The sequence below is a fragment of the Melopsittacus undulatus genome, chromosome 3 (assembly GCF_012275295.1).
Source record: "Melopsittacus undulatus isolate bMelUnd1 chromosome 3, bMelUnd1.mat.Z, whole genome shotgun sequence".
Taxonomy (NCBI): Eukaryota; Metazoa; Chordata; class Aves; order Psittaciformes; family Psittaculidae; genus Melopsittacus; species Melopsittacus undulatus.
The window spans coordinates 1,452,322-1,479,124 of NC_047529.1; the positions used below are offsets into that span (position 1 = coordinate 1,452,322).

The following is a 26,803-nucleotide window of genomic DNA, read 5'->3' on the forward strand; positions in this document are numbered from 1 at the left end:
GCAAAATGTATAATCCCTGACAAGGGAAGGGGTTGGGTGAACACGTTGTGCAGTTAAAGCAAACGATGAAACTTCGTCCATTCTCTTCCTATTCCCTGTGGTACTGGAAGTCTTCTGAATAGTTTTGTTCTGCAGTGGATTCAATGTTGGTTCCCTTGTTAACTGATGTGATCAGGAAAGCAATTTCATGTTTTGCTATCTATTAACAGCCCTCTTGTCTTGAGACCCAAGCAGATAAACAGCTCGGGTTATGCTGTGTTACTGCTAGGACATGAAGTGTGTGGGGAGGGAATTGCCTAATGGAGACAGTTTTAGTGTCAAGTCACAGTTCACCTGCTCTTATGTGTTGGTAAGTGAAGGCTGAGCTCATCCTCTGAAGTTGGTTGTAAATGGTAGGATTCTGCCTGAAAACACCTTGGATGTTACAGGAAAGGCAGACGAGGAGGGATTAAACTGCAAGCAGCCAGAAAACACTAAAGGAAGATCTTTGTGGTGTTTGTTTGGGGACTCGGCCCATTTAACAACCAATTTCTGCTGTTTTTGCACATATAGCATCTACATAAAAGAAATTACATGTCAGTGCTTCTGGAAATGAAAACAGGGGCACTAATAGGTACCACACAAGGTTTGCTGAACAGCCTACAGAAGGTTGCTTGCATCTCACCTCATGCCATGCCACATGAGGAGCCCAGCCCCTCGCTGGCCCTGCTTTTCCTGCACGTTTTAGCTTTCAACTGCTTAACTTCCCACTTTATCAGTCAAAATTACCTCAGTCCAGCCATGTATGTGAAATATTTCGTGTTTTAATAATCCCTGTAAACCCCTGGAAAAGGCTAATGCTGGTTACCTGATGCTTGAGATGGGGAAGCCCAGGTTGGCCCAGACGCCTATTGCAGCAGCCCTGAACGAGGAGACAGCCTCGTCCAAACCCTTGTTCTCCTATCGCTTTTCTAACCTCAAACACACGAGGTTACACCACCTTCAGGGCCCGGTGTACCTCAGGACACGCCGCCGCTGCCGGCTCTCCCCTCACCGCTGTGGGGCCGCGTCCCTCACGGTGTGTTTGTATGTGGGGTTCATACCCCCCCCCGTGTGAGGCGGCCGCGAACGTGGGAAGCTTGATCCTTGCGCGCTGCCGTCCGGGCGCCGCCGCTCGGCCTGGGTCCGGGGCGCAGCGAGCAGCGGCGGTTCCCGGTGGCAGCGGCTGTTCCCGGTGCACGGCTGCCATGTCTGCCGTGGCCAAGGCCTCCGGAGCGCTCAAATCGGTGGATTATGAAGTGTTCGGGCGAGTGCAAGGTGAAGACGGGAGCGGGGCAATGGACGGGAGGTGAGGGGAGCCGCGGGCCGCGCATGCGCTGAGGTGGCGGCGGCCGCCGCAGCGGGGAGGGAGCGGATGAGGGGTAAAGATGGCGGCGGCGTGTGGTACAGCGGTTCCATGGGGAGAACAGGCTGTTCTGTCCAAAGCAATGTGTGCCAGCGAGGTTATATGGGAATGACCCCCGGCTTAGGCAGCGGAACTTAGACGTGGAAATGAAGTCAAAGGCGATTTGTGTTCATTAAAGCTGTCTGCGTTAATGGAAGTAATCGTTCTCTGAGGGGGAGGCTCAAGGCCAGATTGTACCCAAATTCCGTAGACTTTGCCCAATGTTAAAATTCAGTAACTCCTCCTTAAAACTTCTGTAAGAAATTATCTCAGATGACTTAGGTGTACAATAAAATGCATACATATGAAGTGAAATTCCTGCAAGTGGCATTCCTTCAAACTACTGTGTTTTTCCTTCCTTTCCAGGTGTTTGTTTCAGGATGGTAAGGCAATGTCTGATTTACCGGCTCTACTTTACAGTATAGTGTTTCCAGTGCTAAAAATACAGCAGCAGGTCTGTAGAGTGTAAATATATCCAAGTCAGAAGGCTGAGTATTGCAAGTGGGTTTAAAGGGGGGAAAATACATTTGTTTTCTATTACTGTTACATTAAAATGGATTTTTAAAAGCTTACTAACGTGTTGCTTGTTTGTACAGTACCTAAAGGCTGTGTTTGGGTTTCTTGTGACAGTGCAGCCACAAGGGCACGTAACATATTAACCTTTAGAAAGGTTAAGCCTGAAGTTCTTGATGCTGCCTTCTGAAACAATGTGTTCCAGTTTAATCTTTCTTAATAGCAGTTATAGTACTTGAATCTGAGAAACTCATTGTGTTTCCTGGTGACAGTGTGCTACAAGCATGCAGTCTATGGCTCGTATTCCAGCTGAGTATCTCCTCCAGCTCTGAATGTGCAGCAGGGAGTTTTGAATTTCACAGGAACCTAAGAAACAAGAAGGCACATTTCCAATAAGAACAGTTTGGGAATAATGGACTACACTCAATATGAGACCTAAAAGTTGCTTTTGGACAAGTTAGCATGGACAAACTGCTCATAATACTGTTGAAAAATGCTCTTCATAATTAGTATTGCCTTGTGATTGGCTAAATTACCCTGAAATTTGTTTTGCCTTTTCAAATGGAATCATATTAACCTGAAGCTTGGCTCTTGGCATTAGAACTGGTGTCTGAAGAGGCTGCTAATGCACATCTGGTATCTGTGTACTGTGTTGGGTATTGCTGCAGAATACCCAGCCCAGACCTCCCAAAGCAAGGTACTTGGAAGTTCCTGGTTTTATCACAAGAAGTGAATAGCTGGGCAAATAATTGTAATTTGTTGTGGTATTGCAAAAATATTAGAAAACCACTATAATTATAACCTTATTTTTTTCTTTTAGTAGTATTGCAGCAGCTGGGTACAATTTTAAAGGTGAAAGTCAGGAGGAAAGGATTTAAAATGAAACTGGAGAAAAACTGAGGTTCTTACATGTAGCCAGTTTAATGAGTTTAGACACTAATTGTTGTAGAGGAAAATGAGCAGTGAGAGGAACTAAAGGAAGGAATAGAATAGGTACAAGGTAGTAGTGTGCTATTAGAGTTCTTTGTGATCAAAACTGTTGAAAGTTTCTATATAAGGGAGCAAGGCTTCAGCCTCTGTAAATGAAAAAAGCCTCACACCATCAGTAGGTTTCTATGCATGTACCTGTGATAGAGGAAGATGACTTGTGAGCAGTGTAATGTCTTGGGAGCCATCATATATATGTATTTCTTTTTAATGGAAGTGTTTAAAGCTGTGAAAATGGAAGTGTAAATTAACTCACATTTATTATGTATATGCAAAATCTTCTTGTTCAAAAGTTGGCTGCCTCTGCTGCAACTTCAGAGCTGTCAGGAGCATCTTAATGCTTCAGTATGATCATCATGGATTTTTAAGTGCAGGTCTTAAAGCTATGAAAATGAAACCATGCAAATGAAAGTGGGGGTTTAAGTGATATGTATGTGGTGTATGTGCTGACACTGACTGTCCTCTTTCATTATTTTGTGAATCAGTACACGGAAAAGGAAGCGGCGAAGTTAGGAGTGGTTGGCTGGGTTAAAAATACCAGTCAAGGAACTGTAACAGGCCAAGTTCAGGGCCCAGAAGATAAAGTAAATGCAATGTAAGTATTTTTGTGGTTTCTCCTAGTCTCACTATAGTCACATACAGAAGCATTTTTAATACAAAGTGACAAGTAGAGCCATATGTCAGTAATTTAACAGTACTTTGAATCATCAGTTTTAGTTTTGAGGAGTTAAGGAGATGCGTTCTTTAAGTTGTACAAAATGTCTTTAAGCTTCAAAAATGGTGTGTAGCATCTGCCAGTTTTAATTTCTAGTGTCACATGGTTTCAGTGTATTCCCCTAATATGCTCTTTTTCTGTGAAAAGAAGAAAGTTTTTATTGATACAAGTGAGGAAAGATCTCATTTTTAATTCTTCATTGCTTCTCTGGTAAGGAACAGACTGAGAACTTCTTAAATCAGTTTAAAGGAAACTATGTTCAAATATGATTTATGTTTTTTCTGACTTAAAAATATTAATCCAGAATACACACTGCAGCAAAGGTCTGTAGTCTTTATCACCTGGAAACAAAGTTTGAAATACTTCTGGTGTCCTTAAAAGAATAGGTAATGATTTTGTTTGTTGCCAGTTTCCAAAAGCTTAAAGCTCTATGACTCTGTGGAAATGATGCCTGGAAAAATACAAACCCAGTTCGGTGGCTTCCAACTATCAATTTTTGCAAGTGTGTATAGGAAAATTGTTTGGAGTCTTTAAAAATCCTTCAGTGGTTTCTGTCAGCAAAGAATGAGTGATGGTAAAATTTCCCTTTGTCAAGCATTATTATGGGGGGGCAAATTCTGCCAGCTCTGATACAGGAATTGCTTCAAAACTGAACTTGGCTAATATGAAGTTGGTTTTCTGCAGAGAAAATAGTGTTACACTTTGTGGTGAAGAGATTTATGTGTGATTATATAATGTGACAGATGCATTTGTAGTAATTTTCTTTGGTTTTGAGCTTAGCTTAGATTGCTTATCTTGGGCTGCAAAACATTTACAAAGTCAGAGAAATATCAGTTGTTTTCCTAGATCAAGTTTATATTTTCTGGAAGAACTTTAATAGCCTCATCTAAATACTGTGTGAATTTGGTATCTTGGTATCTAGTTAATTTAGAACTCGGAAGATGAACTCATGAGAAATCAGGATCTGGTTTCTTTTTGTTGGAGTACTTTGAATATTAAACTTTCTAGTCAGTTGATTTATTCTCATTAAGCAGGTTCAAGTGAAAGCACAGCTTGGCTCCTGGTAGTTCTCGTGTTTGTGTGAGCTAGGATTGCTGCAGAACACAGCGTTCTCATTCATCCTTTTCCCTTTCCTGTTGTCTGTGTCATTGGGATTGAAGGGAAACTGTGCTTACCCCAGCACAAAATCTGTGTGTGTAATAGGGGATCTCACAGCAGAGCTGCAAAATTAGACTAACAGGACTGGGCTTATGCTCAGAGGTGTGTTGGCATACAGACTATTCCAAAAGGAAATAGAAGTGTTTCTTTTTCACTGTTATATAATTTAAAATAGGGTCAGCAAGGTGGATTGTGACAAAGTGTTAACACTTTTGATGCACACTGTTTGATACTCAGAGCAGATAAAAAGTTGGGTTTAGTTGCTGCTTCTTCATTTCATGCTGGAAATCAGTATTTTCTTTTGATGTGGGAAGAATGGCACAGTGTTGAAGTATGACTTTGAAGTATGCCTTGAGATACAGATGATTAAATTGGCAATGATGGAGTAGAAAAGAGGAGAAATGGAGCAGGAAGAGCTCACTTTTCCTTGCTCCCTGTATGTGCTCTGGTACATTGGAAAGGTAGTGAGTTTATTTTTGGCATTAAATAGGTGAACTTCCACATGAAAAGGGAGCTGTTGTGTCTGAACAGCTACTTTGAAAGGCCCTTACTTCTCTCTGCTAGTACATGTTAGGAGGAGGTCAAAATAGGGTTGAATTTTTTGAAGTTTATTCCAGAGCTTGCAGCATTGTTTTTGTGATGCTAAGTCATGCTTCCCAGGAATCCATAATGTGTTATTTAAAATGCTATATTAAATACAAAATGAGGTTTGCTTCTGCTGTGGCAAATGAATATAGACTAGTAATCCTAAACCTACATTTGTATTCAAACAGTGATAAAAGAATCGGAGGAAATTCTGGCAGCAACTTCTATGCAAGCTCTGGTTTGGACTTATAGAATCATAGAATAGTCAGGGTTGGAAAGAACCTTAAGATCATCCAGTTCCAAACCCCCCACCATGGGCAGGGACACCTCATATATCCATATACCATAAACCATATCACCCAAGGCTTCATCCAACCTGGGCTTGAACACTGCCAGGGATGGAGCATTCACAACCTCCCTGGGCAACCTATTCCAGTACCTCAGCACCCTTACAGTAAATAATTTCTTCCTTATATCCAGTCTAAACCTCTGCTGTTTAAGTTTCAACCCGTTACCCCTTGTCCTATCACTACAGTCCCTAATGAACAGTCCCTCCCCAGCATCCCTGTAGCCCCTTCAGACACTGGAAGCTGCTCTGAGGTCTCCACGCAGCTTCTCTTCTCCAGGCTGAACAGCCCCAACTTTCTCAACCTGGCTCATACTCAGAATTTAGGAGACTGTGTGTGTGAAACTTCTTCACAAATTGGAGATTTTGTGTTCAAAGACATGGAACACTTTTCAGAGGAATATAGCCCATGGATCAATATTGCAGAGTATTTCAAGCAAGGTCCCTGGTGACAGCTATTTCAAATAGGGAAATGTGTTACCTTGTAGAAATCTCTCAAGAACAGTTTGTGCAGTGTCCTTTGAAAAGGTATTTTCACACTTGCCTGGGTTTCTAAACTAAACTAAAGGCACTAAATGGGCTGTTCTTCAGAGGTGTAGCACTTGGGCTTTAAAAAATCGGTTATTAATTGTAGTAGAATGATTTGCCAGTTGTTTCACTGGTTCTGGCTTGTTAATGCTGGGTTTTTTTTGGGGGGGTGGAAGGGGTGGTTTAGTCTATCATAAACAGTGTTTATCCTTTCATGGTGCTAAATAGAATCAAGAGCTTAAATAGTAGGAATGTTATTAGTAACTGTAGTTGTACAACAGGTAAATAGAAAAAGCAATGTGGGAGGGAGGAAAAGAGGGGTAAATGTTTGAGAAGGAGGATAAAGACAGGGAAAGTGTGGAAGAAAATATGTGGGAAAAACACCATGAGGGAATTCAATGTTCCCAGAAGCATGGAGTGAATAACAAAGAATGCCTTTGTTCTGGAGCAGTGGTGCGGCAGCTCTAACCCAACGGTTTTCCAGCTGCAGCCCCTTGCTTCTGGTTTTCTGGTCTTTTTAATTCTGTTTTGTATCACAGCTTGCATTGTGAGGTGCAGCTATGAAGCATCCAGTACAGGCTCAAGAAACAATGCCTTTAGATGATAGGAGTTTTTGCAGGCTGCAAGGTGTAATACGACTTGGGAGGGGTCATGTGGATATTCCTGATGATTTTACACTTTATTGTAGTTTGTGGAATTTAGATAGTGTGACCAAAACTGGTGTAAAGTGGAGAAAATAAGGTTTAAAGCAGGAAGAGTTAGAGGTAATGTTATCCACCCATGCTTAAAGCTCTCTGCTGAAGTGAGAACATGTTAGAGAAGATCTGTTCTGTTGGCCAGGTAACTGGTGACCTTTAGAGAGTCCTGGATAGCCAAATACAATTTTATTGGGTAATAACTGAGGGATTAGTGTGGTAGGCTGCATATCCACTGTTGCAGATGCCGCAGAGTGCTTGCCAATGGAGGCAGTGGGTTTGGTTCCTTCCCATCCTGCCTCTTTCACCCAAGCCTGATGTGGTTTCTTAAGCAGAGTGCTGAAGCCTGGATTTTGTCCTAAAACACAAGAGTAATTGTTTCCCTGCAGACATAAAACATGATTATGATGAATTACTTTGAACGATGACATGCAGAGTACAGTTTGCTGGGGAGCATACAATCACTTACAGGAGCATTCTGATTCTTGCAGAAAGAAGTGGAGAATGATAGTATGAAGGATCAGGGCTTAAACAGTGTGGCAAGTACAGAAAGTTTTCCTTCTTGGACCATTCATTATGGAGCATGGGTCTTCATTTCTGTTGAAGTGATGCTGCAACACTGACTTCTTTGATTCACATTCTGTAGTGGGGAAGTCTTGATCACACTGAAAACTGGCAAAATGCACTGCCTTCCCTGAGGATTTGTCCTGAGACTGTCACTGAAACATAAGGAGCTTTAAGGTGTGAATGGGCAGGTCTTGATTCTATTCATTTCAAGATTAGTCTTCAGTTTGTTTTTCTTGGAACCCGTTTAGGTTCTCAAAGGTTGGGTGACTTTAATATGATGTATTTTGAAGCCCTTTTTAATTTTAACTGGGAGATTTCACAGACCATTTTAGAGTGTATGCTTAAGAAGTCTTGAGAACCTTTTACCCGTAAGCTTGCTTTAATATCCCTTGGCTTTAGCCTCTAGATGGAGCTGTTTGTTCTGTAGATCCTTTCTGCTATCTGTGCTTCATTTGAAGCAAATCTATTTTTAGACTGTTATGGCCGAATCTATCGTTTTCTTCACTACCTTTTTCCCTACTGTCTTTTATTCTCCTGTTCTTCTTGGTGCTACTGCTTTACATAGGTAACACCCATTATCCTTAGGTACTAAACAGCTCATTTCCAGTCTTACCTATCTGTAAGCCAGAGAATATTAAAGGCACAAGAAAAGCAGAGTCACAGCATTTCTAAAACATAATGATACAAGGCTTGATGGTAAACTGGAGGCTTTTTTGCCAGTCCAGGTATCATTTCATGGGGAAGAAGAGTCCTTTGCTTTCCTTATTTTTTCCCAGAAGATTTATAATACAGGGTTTTTATTATAGTATCTCATGATATTTTCCCCCCATTTTATTCATCAAATAAGGTTAGAGCCTTTGTAGCCACTGTGGCTGTTGCCATGGCAACTTGCATCCACAGGCTGGAAAGCAGTTTCCTATGAGGATTGTTTGAACTTTGAGGACGTATTACTCAGTTATCTGTTAAAAAAGGAAGGTAAGACTCTTGCAGAGTAGCAGGGTCAGAATTTATTCCAAAAATCAAAGATTTCAGATCAGGCCGACACTTTAAAATGTCAAATCTGAAGACATTTTGTAGACACAGGTAGTATATAGCAGCATAGCAAGTATTCTTTCTATCTTTGTAGAAAGGCATGGTGTGAAATATAGATTGTTTGTCTTGGAAATGGTTTTAATGATTGAATTAATGATAATTAAATTTGAATGTTTTATTTTTTAATAATAACTTAAGAAAAAATAATGTTAAATATATAAATGACACCAGGCTTAAATAATTTTAGTGTTTATCTGTGTAGAAAAATCCAGGTTTTTACCATGTGAAAGGGGAGAAGGGAACTCTCTATCAGTTAATATCACAACTGCCATTCTCTGTGTTTATTAGTCAGGTATATCCAAGATTCCTGTCTGTACTAACTGGCAATGACTGAATAACTACTTTTTCCCTCTATGTAATTTTTAGTTCTTTTCAGAGAACAGCCCTGATGGCATGAAATGGAAACCAGTGCTAGTTAAAAAATCCTTCTGTATTTAGACTGCCTGGGTTTCCTGTGCCAAATTGTGCATCTTAATACTAATTTGTATTGAGATATACAGACTAAAATCCATTTGCTTTGTTTTGAGATTTCTGTCCATTTTAAAAGGGTAACTTTAAAATTTGCTGCTCAATCTGAATGTTTAAGAGCATAAACTGTAGTACTTTGCACATAAACCCAGGCATAATGGTAGAAATGAACCTGCAGGGGATGCTTGTACAGACAAGGAAGTGGTTTAGGCTTTTAGATGCACGTGAGATATCTGGGATGTACCCAAAGGAAGGAGAGTGAAAGCTTCAGAGAGGTTGGAAATGTTGATGGATTAGGGAGGGAATATGGAAATCATATGGAATATGGGTTTGGCAACAACTGATCTGTAAAATGCTGCAATTGCAGATGGAGAATCAGTAGATTCAAGGAGTACATCAGGCTAGCAGAAGAGGTACAAAGATGCTTTTATGTACCTAAGGGGCAGAGAGGCAGCGTGAAACAGTAACCAGGGGTTTGCTGTAATAGAAAAAATACATTATGGGAGGTTGGTCCTACAGATGGAAGGAAAATTCTGGAATCTTTTAGTGTGGGGGAGGAGAATGTCTGAGGGATGAGCTGATTGCTATTGAAGTGAATTACCACTGGGGCAGCGAAACCCAGTCTTATGGTGAAACATGGTAGGGAGGATTTAGCAAGAAAGAGATTGTTAGACCATATTGATACAAGCACTGCTAAACCAAATTAAGTAGTCTGTGAGAAAGTCTTTGTTATTCAAAGATGAATGCAACAGTTCTCGAAACAGGCTCCAAATTCATAGGTATCCATTAAAAAAGGTTGTACAATTTTAGTGCTGGAATGACTTTGTTGCTAGCTGTGTTTAAGGTACACACTGGTGAAGTCCCACTATATCTTTTATCTGCTTGAGGCATGTGTAAGCCAAGGTGAGTGTTGGCATCCTGAGTGTTTGGAAGAGCACACAGACCTGAAACTGCCACTGCTAGATTGGAGTTGATCATGCAGAGAACACTGGTCATTGTGTGCTTCAGTGTTACAGAAAACACAGCTGTGAGGACTTTTTGCCATGCTTATTTTGTGTACTTAAGTACAGAGCACTTAATATTTACCTTGTGCCCTGTCAGTGGGGCAGCTGAGCCCATAATAGAATGGCTGGGATATTTCTGGGATGTGCTATTCTTGGGAAGCTGACAGTGATGTATTCTGAAGGAAAGGGGAGAGGGGAATTAAAATCACATTCTTTAAGCTTTCTTTTTGACTTTGTTCAAATGTGAAATGGTGAAAAAGGGCTCCAAGGTGTTCTCATGTATGGCTGTAATGAAGTACAGTTTCTACATTAATCATTGCTGAAAGTGATTAACAGCATTTCAGTGACTCAATAGCAGCCAAATGACAAGAAATATGATGGGGTTTATAGTTCAGTGTGGGTGCAAGTATAATAAGCTCAGTTTTGGTTTGGCTTTATTTGTTTAAAGGTAGAACTAACCTATAATGGAAAATGAAATTGTATTAAACTGATCTTTGTGAGCATCTCTCTTCATACCAAATGTTTGAGATATTAATTTCTGTGATTATTAATTTATTGCTTAGAATTGACAGGCTAAATCCTGACCTATTTCAATTATGCAGGCTCAGGGTTGGTCCTGTAAATTAAATACACTAAGTGCTACTGATGACCTGGAAGGAATGGAATTAAGCCTTGTTCTTTGGGTTTAGCAGTTCAGAACTAGATAAATGAACTAATTACAGTTTATTGTAGCAGCTACACTCTGCTTAAAAGAGAAGGAATGAGTCAGGTAAGTCAGAAGATGTAGTTTTTGTTACTGGCTTCTGAGAACAAAACCAATAAGCTATTAATGATACTTAGCTGAAAGATGTTAATTATACCTAGCTGAAGGAGAGATCTGCATGTTCCAACACAAACCAGGAGGCCTGGTAGCTTACCTTTGTCTGCCCTTGCCACTTTACATTGTGCAGCCCTGACTGCCCTGAGTTAACCCCCTTAGTCACTTTGGGGCATAGCTGAAGGCAGTTCTTTCCCTGTGGTCCTGGAGTGGTTGAAGGAGAGGTGTAGCTCTACTGAAGGTCATAAAGCCCACCAGAGACAGAGCCAGAAATAGAAGTGAACTCCTGGCACAGGTCCTGTGCTTTAGGCTCTGCTGGATTGTCACTGTTCTTTACTTTGAAATGCTGTAAACCACTAAAGCTTTTAACCATGGTTATGTCTTCCTGGAGATGGAGTAGTGCAAAAAGTTTTCCACACCCCCGTTTGTCCTGCTGGGGGTATAAAAATAGCTCTTGTATGACCTTGTAGAATCCAGTCATTTGTATAGTTGCTGTGGATTTGCTGTAACTCCGTGGAACTGGAATTCTTCATAGAGTTTCTGCTTCCATTTCTGATCACTGAAGTGTTCATAGTAATACATTTTGATTAAAAAATACGGTTCTAATTTGATAAGAGATACTAAACATAGGTTTATCATACAAATGGTTAATTAGGATTTACTGAATGCTGTCCCATTAGAGCTTAATCCTCATGTTTCCTTCACCTTTTGAGTGTCAGAGTTTTGAAGGAATGCAGGTTTGAGACAAAAGCAAAAGCTCCTGTTGAAGACTGAGTGTTCTCATTGACACTCAAGGTTAGCTCAGGGCAGGTTTAATTCTTGCAGCTATTATTATAAGAAACATAGTGTAGTCTTGCACCATAAACCCAAGTCAGAGGTACTTTCATTTGTTGGAGGGAGGGGGCCACCTCTCCACAGCTGATGGAATTTGATGTTTGAATTGATTCAGTGAAGAATGTTTTTTCCTTCCAGCTCCCTGTGAAGCTGCCAGAAATGTGTTTGCTTTACTGGGAGCCACATGACTCCTGTTCATTAAAATCTTAAGGTATTCCACACCTTGCATGTGCATTGCTCTCTGTAAACAGGGGGAAAGACAACTTTGCTGTATACCTTTTATTACTAGGGCAAGATTGCTGAGGCAATGCCTGTGTTGCTTTCTGAAGGCAGAGTCTTTGCCCCTGCTGAAACAGCCAAAAGCTGTGGGATTCGGTTCACACAGCAGTGACCCTAAGCTGCTGTCCTTGGCTTCTCAGCAGAGTTTCTAGCTTGAGATTAGTGCTTCACCAATGATCCTCTGCAGCTTCCAGTCATCTCAGCACGTGGTGGAGCTTGCTCATGTTTGCCTGTATCAAATTGCATAAGCACCATGGGAAGGGAATTGAGAAACTTGTTATAATTTCCTATGTAGGGAAGACTCACTGATGTGGGACTGAATGTATTCATGTGCACAGGTAACACACACAAGCAGTTGTGTGTAAACACGGTCTTGGCCACAGCTTATGTGGCATGTTTCAGACAAGTCTGAAAATGAAACCTAATGATGTGGTGCTTTAAAGAACAACTGCAGAAATGTAACTTTTTGGTTTGCCTTTTTTAATTCAAACTCATTTGATTTGACCTCAAATTCTGAAGTGGGTTTTTTTTCTACTGAAATAAAGTGGGGCATTTTAATTTAACTGCATTGCTGAAGGCTAATGGGTTTCAGCAGATAAGGCACAGAGATTGTGTAGGATGGTTGTCACTTTTCTCAGTGTTGGCCAGGAATCTGTGCCAAAAACATGGTATAAATTCTGGCAGGGAAGTATCTGATTTGGTTTCATGTATATTCTGCTGTTTCTGCCTAGGTAGGTACTAACCAACAGTAGCATGAACCAAGCAATAGCCAGGAAATGCTGCAGCTGGATCTCATAGTGGATATTTGCCTTGTGCAGAGTGCAAGACATAAGAATTAATAAATCTCTGTATGCTGGAAGGGTGACACTGGTTTTAATTTGATAAGATGTCTACTTGATGTTCTAACCTACTGAAGCCTTCCTGAGAAGGAAGAGAATTCAGCTGAGTGGTCTAAAAATGGAGATTCAGTGTGCAGAGCAACGTGAAAAGGTCATCACTGAGCTTGTGAAGCGAAGCATTCAGAAGTCAGGAGAGACTGGAAGTGAGTTGTGCTGCAGTGCACCTACAATGCCTGTTTTGTTCTCTCATCTTCTCTCTTGATGGCTGAAGGGGTTTGTTTCCTTTGTGTCTGCTGATTCTATTTGAAGATTTATAGTCCAGTAAGTAGGGAACATGACTCTTATGACCACTTTTTCATCATAAGAGGGATGAAGGGTGTTATTCTGGGTCTAGAGATTTGTGTTTGTAATCCACAGGAGAAAGCAACATTAATATTAAGGTTGCATAACTAAGGATGAGAGGCCCTCTACAAGAATGCTGCTGCTGTCCCCAAAACATGTTATGAACTAGGCAAACAGGGACTATTTTTCATGTATATTATATCACGTGTGTAGTACCAGATGCAACAGCTCTTCCTTAAGAAAGCAAAGGTTTTGCAGTCCAAATGGACAGAGTACAAAGGAGAGAGTAGGTAACTAGCACAGGGATCCTGTGCTGAGTGGCTGGATTTGTTTCAGTTCTGAATCCACTAGTGTAATTATGCACATAGCCTGTGACTCTTGCTACTGCTGATTTTATCAACATGCTGGTGGTAAAATGCTGCCTTGGAAAAGCAGCCTCTCTCTAGGATTTAGGCACTTAATTAGCCAGGTGGATCTAAGACTTTCAGTGAAGTCTTTATTACTTATGCCATACTGCATAGATAGGCAGAGAGAAAGGAAGCTACTTGGAGCTTGTTTTATGGGGAGAGATCTCTGAAGCTTTTAATGTTGCTGAGAGGTACCAGTTTGCTTTATACCACAAATCAGTGTGGTAATGATTTGATTCAAGGGCAAGCTGTGTTCAGGTCATTTCCCATATTTTTGTAGAGGATGAGTATGTTTCACACTTAGGACTTCAGATATGCTCTGTACCAGTAGAAAGATCACCATTGTTTCTGATGCTGCTTCTCTACCACTATTAGTGCATTGCTGGGTAACTTCATTTTACAATCCATGTAACTCAATTTTACCATGCTCTTTTTCCCTATTCCTGTCTCCATTCCCTCCTCTTACACTCCAGGGAAACACAGGTTGTTTGCTTTGTGTGGTGCCCTGAGGTTTTTCCCTTGAACTGTGCTGGATGTTACCAACTCTCCTGCAGAGTTAATGTTGGGTTTTGTGTTTCTTTGCCTTCCTGTTTGATGTGGCCCCTTTGAAGGGGATATTGAAGTCTCTTTACAGAGAATCCCTTACATAAAGTTGGAGTTTACTCTGGGTTTGCTCTGATGTCCTTCTGCTCTTGAGTTCATTTGCTACAGTCCCTCCATGTCACTGGATTAGGTTTCTTCTCAAAGCTGGTATTTTGTGATGGTTTTTCCATAGTGGGGGTGAAAGAGTTGACTGGTTTAATCTATAATGAATGCTCTGCTTGTGGACCTTAAATGCTTTCCCCTGGTGTTCAAGCCTGTGCTCCTGTATTGGGGTGCTGTGGGCTCTTCCTGCTTGTCCCTGCTGCTGATGGAACAAAGAGAATCGGTCTGGAAGGTCTGGAAAGCATTCAGAACTTAATGAAAGAAAAGCAGCCTTTAAAGTTGGCAGCTGATATTATGTTTGGAAGAAGATTCCTTGAACTCCCAATGACCATTCTGATGGGAGAGGATCCTGAACAGAAAGTTTTCCTTTCCTTTTTGATTCTATAAGCCACAGATTTTAATATATATTAGAAAGCAAGCCATCTGGAGCAAACACTGCCAATCTATTCCAGCTCCCAGCAATCATGTAATGAGATTTCAGGCATATTCTTGGATCTGAACAGGTTTGGGCTGTCCCGTAGGAACTCACCTGCCATCCTGTAATGCTGTACAAATGCTAATCCTGAGCCTCTGGCTCTGCTCACTGTATAATAGAAGCTGTTCCTTGAAATGAGATTTCAAGGTCAGTGCTAGGAACCTTTCAGGCAGCACAGCTGTACCTGCTGCCAGTCTGTGGAGGCTTAACTGTTCTTTACATTTAGATGGCTGTTTTGCAGAGGAGATTTTTAACAGTTGAGGGAAAGGAGATGGTTTGGCTGTGTGTTCTAGGAGGAATGAAAAGCAGCTGCTGCTTTGACATAGAGTCATAGAACCACAGACTGGTTTGTGTTGGAAGGGACCTTAAAGCTCCTCCAGCTCCAACCCCTGCCACGGGCAGGGACCCCTTCCACTGGAGCAGCTGCTCCAAGCCCCTGTGTCCAACCTGGCCTTGAGCACTGCCAGGGATGGAGTATTCACAACCTCCCTGGGCAACCCATTCCAGTGCCTCAGCACCCTCACAGTAAAGAGCTTCTGCCTTGTATCCAGTCTAAACATCTGCTGTTTAAGTTTGAACCCATCACCCCTTGTCCTGTCACTACAGTCCCTAATGAACAGTCCCTCTCCAGCATCCCTGTAGCCCCTTCAGACACTGGAAGCTGCTCTGAGGTCTCCATGCAGCTTCTCTTCTCCAGGCTGAACAGCCCCAATGTTCTCAGCCTGGCTCCATACAGGAGGTGCTGCAGCCCCTGAGCATCCTCGTGGCCTCCTCTGGACTTGCTCCAACAGCTCCATGTCATTTTTTATGTTGGGGACACCAGAACTATATGCAGTACACAGTGCCCCACTTGGGATGGGGGCATGGGCATGAGGGCAGAGTAGAGGGGCATGGTGAAGATCAGCTCCTTTGACCTGCTGGTCACATCTCCTTGACCTGCTTCTGCAGAGTGTGGGTCCAGGAGCTGGAGCCTGGAAGCTGAGGCCTCCATTGTGAGCCAGGGGCTGCCAGGACTCTGGTCCTGCAGGAGCTCTGCAGAGGCTGTTGCAGAGCCAGCAGTCTCAGAAGGGTTTGTCTTGAGCAGTCCATGTAGCACATCTATCCTGGGGCTGTGAACTTGGAAAGCTCAGGCTCTCCAGCAGCCTCACAGTCAAACTGGCAGCACCCTCTGAGGAAAATAGCTTTGGAGTGCAAATTCAGTTGCTTTTGGAGGTGAAGCTGTTGAAACTCTGCTGTTTTCCATTGAATCACATCTCTAACCTCCCCATGGTCAGGAGTATATGCACACGTAGAATCTTTCAGTTATGCTGCTGCAGTTGACTATTGCATGTGCTGTGCTTGGCTGGGAAGCCCTGCCTGAGCAGTATCACTCTGCCTCAGTGGTAGGAAAACACATTTGCTGTTCCCTGCTGTTAGTCACAAACAGCATCCATGTGATGTCTGCTTATGCTTAAAGCAGTCACAGCTAGCATGTGGTCAGCTCTGCAGACGCCGAGGTGAACAGGGTGCCTGTAGTGTCTTGCAGGGTGACTGCTGTCTGTTTGGCTGCTTTTCCAGCCCTATTCATTAGAGAGCAAATTGCTGTATTCTGTTATCCTGCTGCCCTCACCAACATGCAGCAGTAATGCACATGGTGTTATGTGAGAGTGAAGTTGGTTGAATGCTGCCTGTCCTGATGCTGAACCTGCTACCACCATTTACTGATGTTTTCAGCTTTCTTCCACTTGCTGTATCCTCTCAATTAGGGAAAAAATGCTGAATAGCAGCAAGAGTGAAATGATACACAGCTCTGCTTGGGTTTAGGTTGAAGTGCTTTGTATGTGGAGTGTGCTAGGGGTGTCATAGGGATCTATTGGGATCCCTTGGAGTTCAAGATCTCATGGATTCACATAACGCATTCCCAGTTATGTGTGAAGTTCAGCTGTCAGGACATGCTGTTACCCAGCCTGGGGGGTGTTTGATTCCATCATTGCCATAAGCTGATGTCTTAAAATACATCAGCAGCAATACAGTACAACTTCAAAAACCAGTGAGGGTTCATGTTTGCTTTTTGCTGCTGTAATAGAGCTGAAATGGATAGCGGGGAAGGTATGAGTTGTATTTGGAATGAGGGATGAGGCACATTATGGTAAACACTTGTCTTTTAAATCCCTAGCACAAATGTGAATTAAAATGGTAACTGAATCTGTGGGAGTAGCTACATCTGTGTTTCCCCATGCTGTGGACAGAGGAGCTGGAGCACAGAGCAGCATTAGGACAGTCTCGTACAGCAAATTGGTGATGGAGCTCAGAGGGGGATTTAGATCATTAGAGCAGAGTTTCTCCCTTCATGTTGGTGTCATTCTGTGCTTTTAGTTAATGCCAAAAAGCACTAAGAGTAACATCTTCCTCTACATTTCTAGGTCTAGTATGCTCTTACCTAATGTCCAAACTGCATTTGGGCTCTTTCAGACTGTATTGTTGCATTGTTCTATTGAGTGAGTTCTCTGGGCCAGCTTGAGCAGGCAGTTGGTGCTGAGTTCAGGAGAAATGGTACCTTTTTCATCTCAAAATCCCCCTGATGTTACATAGTACAAAGGGAAAAGAAACACAGGCTGTAGTCAGTGAGGACCTTACTCTGCTTTATTAACATGTTATAAGAGATTCCTACTGCCAAAGAGCAGGCAGTAAAATGAAGTAGTAAAGCCAGAGAATGAGAAAGTATTAATTTATACATGGAATTCTGTAGCAGAGATTAACTGATTGGCTCAACCACACAGGAATGTCATTGCAGACTGAATTCAAGCTGTTTCCTGCCTCCCAGTCCAGTCCCTCACTGCTCTATTCTCTTTGCCCTTCTGATCCTGTAGTTTACAATAAACCAAAACTGTTCAACTTTGTATTTTCTAGCTAATAATAAGAAAACAAACTCCTTTTGTAGTTCTTGTACAATAGAAGGGATTATGTATGCCAGCTGGCGTGTTTTTGTTCAATATTAGCATTAATAATAATTAATTGGATAATTACATAGACATTTTCTTTCTGGCTCCTGTCCATAGTATAGGCAGAGAATCCTGGGGCACAGCAGTGTGGAGTGGAAGGCAGGAGCAGTGACTCGTTGCAGTGAGTGCTTGTAAACAAGGTCAACTCAGCAGGACTCAGGACATCTCTGAAATGTGATGCTGTCTTCATTAGCCTTGTGAGGGGATTTGGTGCAGGACCAGCCTAGCAGGCAGGGTTGCTCTCTGCTATGCTGAGTACACACAGCAGATTTATCAGGACTTGCAAACCCATAGATAAGCACTTAACCCCCTTCCCCCCCAGACCTAAGGTCTTTTATTACAACTGTATTTATTCTCATCTTCTGGAAAGCTGTTCTTTTGCTTGAGTCCTGTCACAGTTATTCAGTGAATTTAGGCTAACAAAAATACTGTCTGTTTTCTTGTTTAGCTGATAGTAATAGAGATGCTCCTTTTATTCCCAACTAGAAGCATGCTGAAGGCTGACAACCAGAAGTGTTTGCCTTGCTCAGGGAGTTAAAATGTCACGTTGCTATGTGGGATTGATGTAGGAGGGATGCTGGAGCTTGTGGGACAGCCCTGTGACCTGTGCAGGAATCACTGAAGAATCCTTCCCACCAGAGACCTGCTGATGCCTTTACCCTGACAACAGTGCCCCTGAGGAAGCCTCACTGTGCTATTGGCTCTCTTCTTCCTGACTGTGCTCTAAGTATCCTACCAAATGGAGGTAAAAAAGGAAGTTAGTGGCTTTAGTTGGAGTCTTGCATGGAAACATGTCTTCTCCCAAGGGGATCAAGTCTCTGGGAATGTGACTCCCTGTAGAAAAGGTCTGTGTCACCATGTGGCTTGGAAACAGAACTCACTAAAACGCTCTAAATCTTTTTCCAGCTAATGTGGCTACCCGAAGTGATGACATGAATGTTGAAATGGAGAGCCTCTGTACGGATGTGGGGCCCAGGTCCCTTGAGTGGGACAGTATTGGTGCAGGGTCTGTGTGTGCACATTTCCCTGGCTGCATTGTGGCACTTCCCATGGGAAACACTTGCCTTGCTCTGGTTCATTGCCTGCTCACAATCACAGCATGTACTTATTGATACAGAGAGCTTGACAGAGTATGTCGTTATTCTTTGCCAGGTGATACGTGCTGTCTAACCCAATATTAGTGAAGAAAAGGAACAGAAATGCCAGAGCAGTGAGGGCAGTAAATACATTGTCCCTTATGGTTCATGGGAGGCAGTGTTCCAGGGCAGTGTTTGTTTGCTGCGGTGGTTTCCCCGGTGCGGTTGCTGATTGTTGCTGCTGTTAGACAAAACCCCAAAGGACAAAGTGGGGAAGGACAGAGCATTTATAGTAGTTTCAATAACATGTCGATGTCAAAGTAGACCTGGTATGTGCCAGTGTTAATTTTAAACAGCTGCCTTAGGTGGAAGTAAGTTCTCTGATCCACACCTCCTAAAATACAGTCTGGAATCGTCATGTTCAGCTGGTCACAAGATGAGGCCAATCTGCAAGTGAAATGTAGCAGTGGGCAAAGGAACACGAACAGGGGTGACATGGGCTCGCTGGAGGGTGGAACATGCAGTCCGGTTCAAGTTCATGCTGATGCCACTTGTTGAGAGCACTGTGGTTGGTAACCTTCCTCTCAAACTGCCTCCTGGCCCTGAAAGTGGATCAGCAGTGGAAAGTGCCAGTGGCTTTGGAATTAACCTCAAGGTCATCTCTAAATACAGGAGAACAAAGTGGAAGGGCTGTGCTGTAGGCAAGGATAATGTACACTCTGTGTCAGTACTGTGCAATCGCCTTGGTCTTCACAGTGAACTTAGCATCTGAACATGTTGCTATGTATTTAAAGAAGACAAAACTATAGCCCATGGCAGTGTAGCAAAAGCCTCTTACCTTTAACACAAACAATTATGTTTAAATAATTGGTATATAATGGAAATTTACCACATTGACATTAACTTGTGCATCATGACCATTGTAGACCTTATTTCAAACGGGAGCTTACCGGCCTGCTCTCTGCAAAGGGTACAGGATACAGTGAGCGGAAAAACCCCTTTTTCTTAAGTTTAAAACTGATGGGGACAATGGGATGGAGCTTACATAAGAGGAAGGCATAAGATGAAGTGCTAATGCTGACATAAATGCTAACATAAAATAAGTGCTGCCATAAAAGAAAACATTAGTTCTGGTCTGTAACCGGTTGAAAGAGGAAAGAGTTAAGATGTGCAGCAGAATCAAGTACTTGTGAATGCCTTTTTGTTCTTGTTTCTGTTACTCTCCAGTAGCCAGAAGAGCAGCTGTCTCGGGGCAGCAGACATTGAAATCCATGAGCACTTTTGCCCTCCCAGTTGTTCTGGCTCTACTACAGCCTGACAGCAAACAAGTTCCTCTTGTGGCAATTCCAGTTGAAGTTTTGGCTATGTTTCTATCACTGTAGTGGGACAGAGTGACTGGATGCCAGAGAAATTCTGCCTTGATGGAGCTTAAGCAATGTAGGGATGTATTAAAGCAGCACTGCCTCATAAATACATTTTTCAAAGCATATGATCTTGATGGAAAGATGATGTTTCAAGAAAGGTGAAAAATTAAATCCCTTTGGAAGAAAGGGCTCCAACTTGTGAAATCATATAAAGAGGCTGTTGCTCTAACAGATAACTTCTGGTGTGGTTTAGTTGGTGAGTAGAATAAAATGCCTAGAATGGGAGGTTAGTTATAGAACCATAGAACATTATTTGTTAACTCTATAGAGTTTAACAACAGTCTGTCTTCAGGCACACTGATACTTAACTCACTATTGACTCAGTGACTGCATCTTGATGCATTGCTAACTAAAGATCTTTGTGACAACACTTTGTTCTTAAAACCCCAATGCTTGGTTCAAAACTATTAGATAGGAATCGAAGTTCTGCTTTAAAGGAAGGTTTCCAGCCTTGGATGTTGCCGAGAAGTTGTTGGCACAGTTAAATAACACCAAAAGCCAAAGGCAAGCAAAATATCTGGATTTTGTTTTCAAGATCTCACAAGGTTTCAGCTGGTCTCATGATTTTTCTGGCACTTCATTACTAAATCGTGGATTATTGCTAATCTGAAGTGAAAAGGAGATAAAGACTTATGACCAGTTTCCAGGTATTTCTTGTCCTGTGCCATATCTGTTCAGGCTCATTGCACATCCTGTTCTGATGGCTAGTTCTCCTAATAAAGGAAAAAGGAGGCTAAAAATAAAGAAAACAGCTATGTTCAAATAACACCATGATGCATTTAAGTCTTTTATTGTTGTTTTGCAGTCAGACCCAGTGTAATGTTAATGACAAATAAGAAAAAGCAGATCCTAAATCAATGTTTCATAGTGGGTTCAACTGCGTTCACTGAAGTGTTCACCCAGAGCTATATCTGGATCTAGAGTGAGGGGCCTAAATGTCTCGGCCTCACAACAAAGCTAAAATATAGTGTGGTGTGTAGCTCCTGAACCAGTAAAGTATGGTATGAAATGTCAACTGCTTCAGAATTAGAGGTTCTCCATGGTGGGAATCTCACATGTTGTTTCTTTCATCCATTCAGTATAGAATCATTGAATAGTTTGGGTTGGAAAGCACCTTAAGGTCATCCAGTTCCAACCCCCTGCCATGGGCAGGGACACCTCACACTAAACCATGGCACCCAAGGCTCTGTTCAGCCTGGCCTTGAACACTGCCAGGGATGGAGCATTCACAACCTCCCTGGGCAACCCATTCCAGTGCCTCAGCACCCTCACAGTAAAGAGCTTCTGCCTTGTATCCAATCTAAACTTCCCCTGTTTCAGTCTGAACCCATCACCCCTTGTCCTATCACTACAGTCCCTAATGAACAGTCCCTCCCCAGCATCCCTGTAGCCCCCTTCAGACACTGGAAGCTGCTCTGAGGTCTCCATGCAGCTTCTCTTCTCCAGGCTGAACAGCCCCAACTTTCTCAGCCTGGCTCCGTACAGGAGGTGCTGCAGCCCCTGAGCATCCTCGTGGCCTCCTCTGGACTTGCTCCAACAGTTCCATGTCCTTTTTATGTTGAGGACACCAGAACTGCACACAATGCTCCAGGTGAGGTCTCACGAGAGCAGATTCTCCATGAGTATTCTCCAAGAGTATTCCTTCTTTCATCTCCTGCAGTCTTGAAACTGGAGTTTTTTGTATCCTAGGCTGTAAGGCAGTATATTTATTTGTGGTTTGTGTTGTGTTTCTCTTCCTGTAATTGTGTACTAAATCTCTCTTAATTTATCACAAATTATAGTGGTCTTTAAACTGCCTGTGTCCAGTGGAAAAACATCTGTGTATGAGTAGGGCTATGGAGGAGGACTTCCAAGGTTAGTATCAGTGTGTGAGGAGGAGATAAAGCACAAACAGCTTTTGGTAGCAAGAAACTTTAGCATGATGGACTGTAAATTACATGTCTTATGTGTAAGATATGGAGCTGAGTATAAAGAAACTTACTCCCAGATCTGTCAGATACTCAAGGAAAACAAAACTTAAGCTGTTTGTAACAAAATATGTAGTTTTCATTGGTTTCAGCATGTTTCTGGTGTAATTATGATGGGTGCAGCCATGGAATCCTCATTGGGCACTTCTCCAGTTGGTTTCCTGTTGTTGGGTTGTAGCACAACCCCAAAATGGATGAGATAAGGGGCTTTCCTCAGGGTCTGCTTGTTTGCAGTGTCTGAAAATCCTTAGCTCGAGGAACAAACTGGGTGGTTTTGAGCTTGGCAAGGTCTTTGGTATTGAGCAAATTCCTCTTAGCTCTCCCTTTAGAACTCTGTAGTGTTTAAATGGTGCCAAGAACCTATTTTCTGGTTGACTTGACTTGTACAGTGTAGTTACTGTCAGGAAAGTTTTACTTCATTGCATAGGCTGAGTTTTGTGTGCTGTGCCCTTACAGCAATGGCACAGTGAGAGCCGTTTGTTTCACTTTTCCAGATGTATTTACCATTTCCAGAGCTTATCCTGAAGTCATCCCTCCCTCTGACTCATTGCACAGAGGGTCCCTTGAGTCCCAAGTTTTCCTGAGTAAAAACAAGCCTTTGGTCATAGCTCCATTAGAAGCTGTCTGTTGTTTAATGATTTAACATATTGCGTTCATGTCAAGCTAAGGAATCATATTTACTCATAAAGAAGTATTAATTTTGGCAGTGAACCATGACTCAGGGCAATAGGTTATCAGAACATAATGTGACCATCAGTGTTCTGTATTTGTGGCAATCAACAGGAAGAAAAAGGTGGAGAGTTGAGGGATAATGGTGAGAAATACAGAAGCTAATGGGAAATAACTTTTATTTTTAGATGCCTGTAGGTAGCAAATCTCTGTTGTTGATTGTTCCTTAATGTCAGTTTGGTAACATTCATAGAACCCCAGCCTGGTTTGTGTTGAAGGGACCTTAAAGCTCCTCCAGCTCCAACCCCTGCCACGGGCACGGACCCCTTCCACTGGAGCAGCTGCTCCAAGCCCCTGTGTCCAACCTGGCCTTGAGCACTGCCAGGGATGAGGCAGCCACAGCTTCTCTGGGCACCCTGTGCCAGCGCCTCAGCACCCTCACAGGGAACAGCTTCTGCCTAAGAGCTCATCTAAATTGACAGGCATAGAAGTAACACAATAAATGCAGAAGGATGAAGTACTGTGTGTGACCTGAAGGCTTCCTTGTGTGAGTGGGGACAGTTACTTGATCATGTAAACAAGTTTCTTACTGGTACCTTCAGGCTGCACTGTTGTACTTATTTCCATGTTCTTGCTCCTCTCCTCACAGCCTTTTAGATGCTTTTTAATGCCAGATTTCTGTGGTTGAGAGGGAAATGAGGTACCAATGATTGTGATCCATCTCGTGTATTCATACACTGAGCATAAGGATGGGGGTGGACAGGCTGTGAGTGTTGCCTCTAAATACCTGGAGTGAGAACATAGATGGGGATGGCATCTCCAACAGCTCCAGCTACTGCTGTGTAATTCCACTCCTGTTTAGCAGACTTGTAAACTGGTTTTGGCTGATAATGCCTGTGTGTGTTGAGCTGTTCTCAACACTGACACTGAATGGGGCTGCACAGGTGAGGGCCATCACACAAATATTAGCAGTAGGCTGACACTATTAGTTTCTGGAAAGCATCTAATATCTAAACGTATGGGTAGGAAATGAAAAGGCTTGAAGAGGTTTTGGCAGGGGCCAGAAGAGAGATCCCAATATCATTATAGTAAATGAATCATAAATTAGTTGGGAGTTGTAATGCAAATGTGCTTCTGTTTTAAGGTACAAGGTTTTTATCTACTGCCTTTACAAAATTACTACAGACAAGAAGGTGCAAATAGGGCTGAAATGGCTGAAACTGCCAGGAAATGCATCTAGGTCCAAAGTCTGTGCCAGTGTCATGAACTTAGACATGGTACTGGTAAGAGTAAAAGGTGACAGAATTTGAGATTCCATTGCAGGAATGAAAGCACTTTGGACTAAAGACATTGGATAAGCTACATTGAAGAATACTAATGTTAATACTAGGCTTAAATTCGTCCTTGTTGATATGCAGTATAAGCTTTGTAGTTCAGTGTTTTCACACTAGATGTCAATCTACTTGCATATGTCAAAGTTGCTATCTGCTTTTTGCCTTCTAGATATTTCTTTCACCAACTACACTACTAGAATCTTGTTTTCCACCTACTTTGCAGGGCAGCCAATGCCATAAGAGAAGGGATAAATTTAAATACCAAGTTTATTTTGATGGCTAATATTGAAGAGCACTTCTTCCAAAGAAGATGGCAATTGGGGATTGCCAAGGATAGCTAAAGTCTTTGATTTCAGTAGAGCTGGTTGGTGGCTTTAATGGAAAATGGAATTTCAACAGCATGGAAGCAGAAATTGGGAAGACTTGGGTAGAAATATCCTGTCTTATTGCTGACTAGCAATTTAATATTAGTTATTGATTGTTTCTTGCTGTTTGAACATTGTAGTTACTGAGTTAAGTGAAAAGGTTGAATAATTGTGTGATTGGTCTCTTGTTGGCTACGTGAACCTTCTGTTTGTGAGAAGAGATGACATTCCCAGAAAGCAGAGGCTGCAGAACTGTGAGTGCTGAGCTGGAGGGAATCATGGATGTGTGCTCATGTCACCCCACCTCTGCTCTGTGTTCTATTCCTGTAGCAGGCAGTGTAATTGAGGGATAGGAGATGAGCCAAATTAAACACAGTAGGAACACTGCCATTGTAACAGTGAGTATGAGAGGGGGAACTTGAGGAACCATTTGGAAGTCTGAAAACATGGATTGTAAACAGACACACAATGAATCCTGTTCACTGTCTTGTATGGGGAAATGTATTCATAAAAATGCAGAGAAACTTGCTTCAGGGGTTCTTAATCTCTTTCCCTCTTTGCAAATACCAGTCTTTTCAGGTCTTATTGAAATGAGAAGATCTTTGAATTAAAGGAGGCACAGTGTGATGTATTAAAGTGTGCTTACAAAACAGGAGACAACTTCAGGCTTCAGTAGCAGACATGACAAGAGATGTTTGAAGTCCATTTAACATGGTATTGCTCTACAAGCCAGGAGATGCAATTCAGCTTACATCTGTACTCATGTCAGGATTAATGTTCTGGATGGAGGCATCTGCAGCTGGCTGGGATAATAACTCCAGAGGAATCCTGATGTTTTGCAGTGATTAAATGTAGAACTACTTTTGAAGAGGTAGGACTACAAGGAAGAACAGAAACACTTCAAAAAATCAATGCTAACTTTTCCCATGTGTCCTGCTTCAGCTGTATCTCTTTCCCCCCATTTTAATTGAAGAAACTAGGAGGAAAAGCAGACTGAAGTGTATAATCCTATGTGGAGGTCAGCTCCTCAGCACCAACCACAGCACAAGCTTGCTCTGCTCTGTGCTCTTTGCTAATGCCAGTGTAATCACACTGTCTCTACTTACCCTGTTTTGAACACTGAAGTGCCATTTACAAAAGCATTTGATAGAACCATAGAACCCCAACCTGGTTTGGGTTGGAAGGGACCTTAAAGCTCCTCCAGCTCCAGCCCCTTCCATGGGTAGGGACACCTTCCACTGGAGCAGCTGCTCCAAGCCCCATCTGACCTTGATATTGCAGAGCCATTAAGAGGATTGGAAAACCTTTGAGGCTGGCACAGTACAGGTACAAGTCCCTGTCTCTGTTTTTTCTGCATACCAATAATATCTTATTCCAAGTAACTATTTAAAAGATACTGATTACTACTATGAATACTACTGGCAGAATTCAGTGAGCTCCATTGAAGTTTTTAGTCAGGGAGCAAGTAATTGTGGTTGTAATAATATAACTCCCTTATTATGTTAACCTCTCCTGTGGTGTTATAGCTTTGGTTTTGTAGCAGAGCTTCTCTGTCTCCTCTTAAGAAGGCCTGGTACGATCTTAAAAGCCACTGAAAGAAGTAATTGGGCCAACAACTTGAGTAGCTGTCTTGACAAAGGTAAATGTGATTCAATATGAAACTATTGCCTTTTGCTTTGTCACCTCTCTCCTCCTCATCGTGGCTGGCTTCCAGAACTAGACATGCCTCCTGTAGATGGCTTTGGAGGTCTTCCATGGGCACAAGGGCCTGGCTGGGGGTCTGGAGCACTGTCTGGCATCTTAAAGGTGTTGCATCCTGTTGCCCTCCACCTGAACTGCAGCATGTGGCACCTCAAAGCCCAGAGCTGAAAAGCTTTTTCCTAGTCAGGCATCGTTTTAAACATGTTCTGACTAGTGTCTGAGATGAGCCTGACCCTGGTTGGCAATATCCAAACAAGATGTCTTGTGTTGCACTCTAATTCTGTCAGATTAAAGCTTCCAAACTGTAGTAATTCTGCCCTTAACAAGATGCAGGAGTCTTGTTATAATTTGGGTGCATTAGCAGTGGTCTACCAATGCAGGCAAATGTCTTCCTAAAGAAGCCTGATCCTGGTTTTTGCATGTCTGTGCCTGTTTGGCTCAGAGTTAATATTTTTGTATGTCTGAATAAATGAAGGAAAGTTTACATAATTTGAACTGTAATATACA

At 42.3% G+C, this 26,803-nt stretch overlaps 1 protein-coding gene across 1 annotated transcript in view; it reads left to right on the forward strand.

Annotated features, from left to right (window-relative positions):
* The first annotated feature begins 1,137 nt into the window (after positions 1–1,137).
* ACYP2 (acylphosphatase 2) overlaps positions 1,138–26,803 on the forward strand; it is a 45,468-nt gene continuing 19,802 nt past the window's right edge. The window contains exons 1-3 of the mRNA XM_005144693.4: positions 1,138–1,296; positions 1,790–1,806; positions 3,409–3,518. Of these exons, the coding sequence (XP_005144750.1) occupies positions 1,227–1,296; positions 1,790–1,806; positions 3,409–3,518 (197 nt within the window). The 5' untranslated portion in view covers positions 1,138–1,226. The remainder of the gene's footprint in view (positions 1,297–1,789; positions 1,807–3,408; positions 3,519–26,803) is intronic.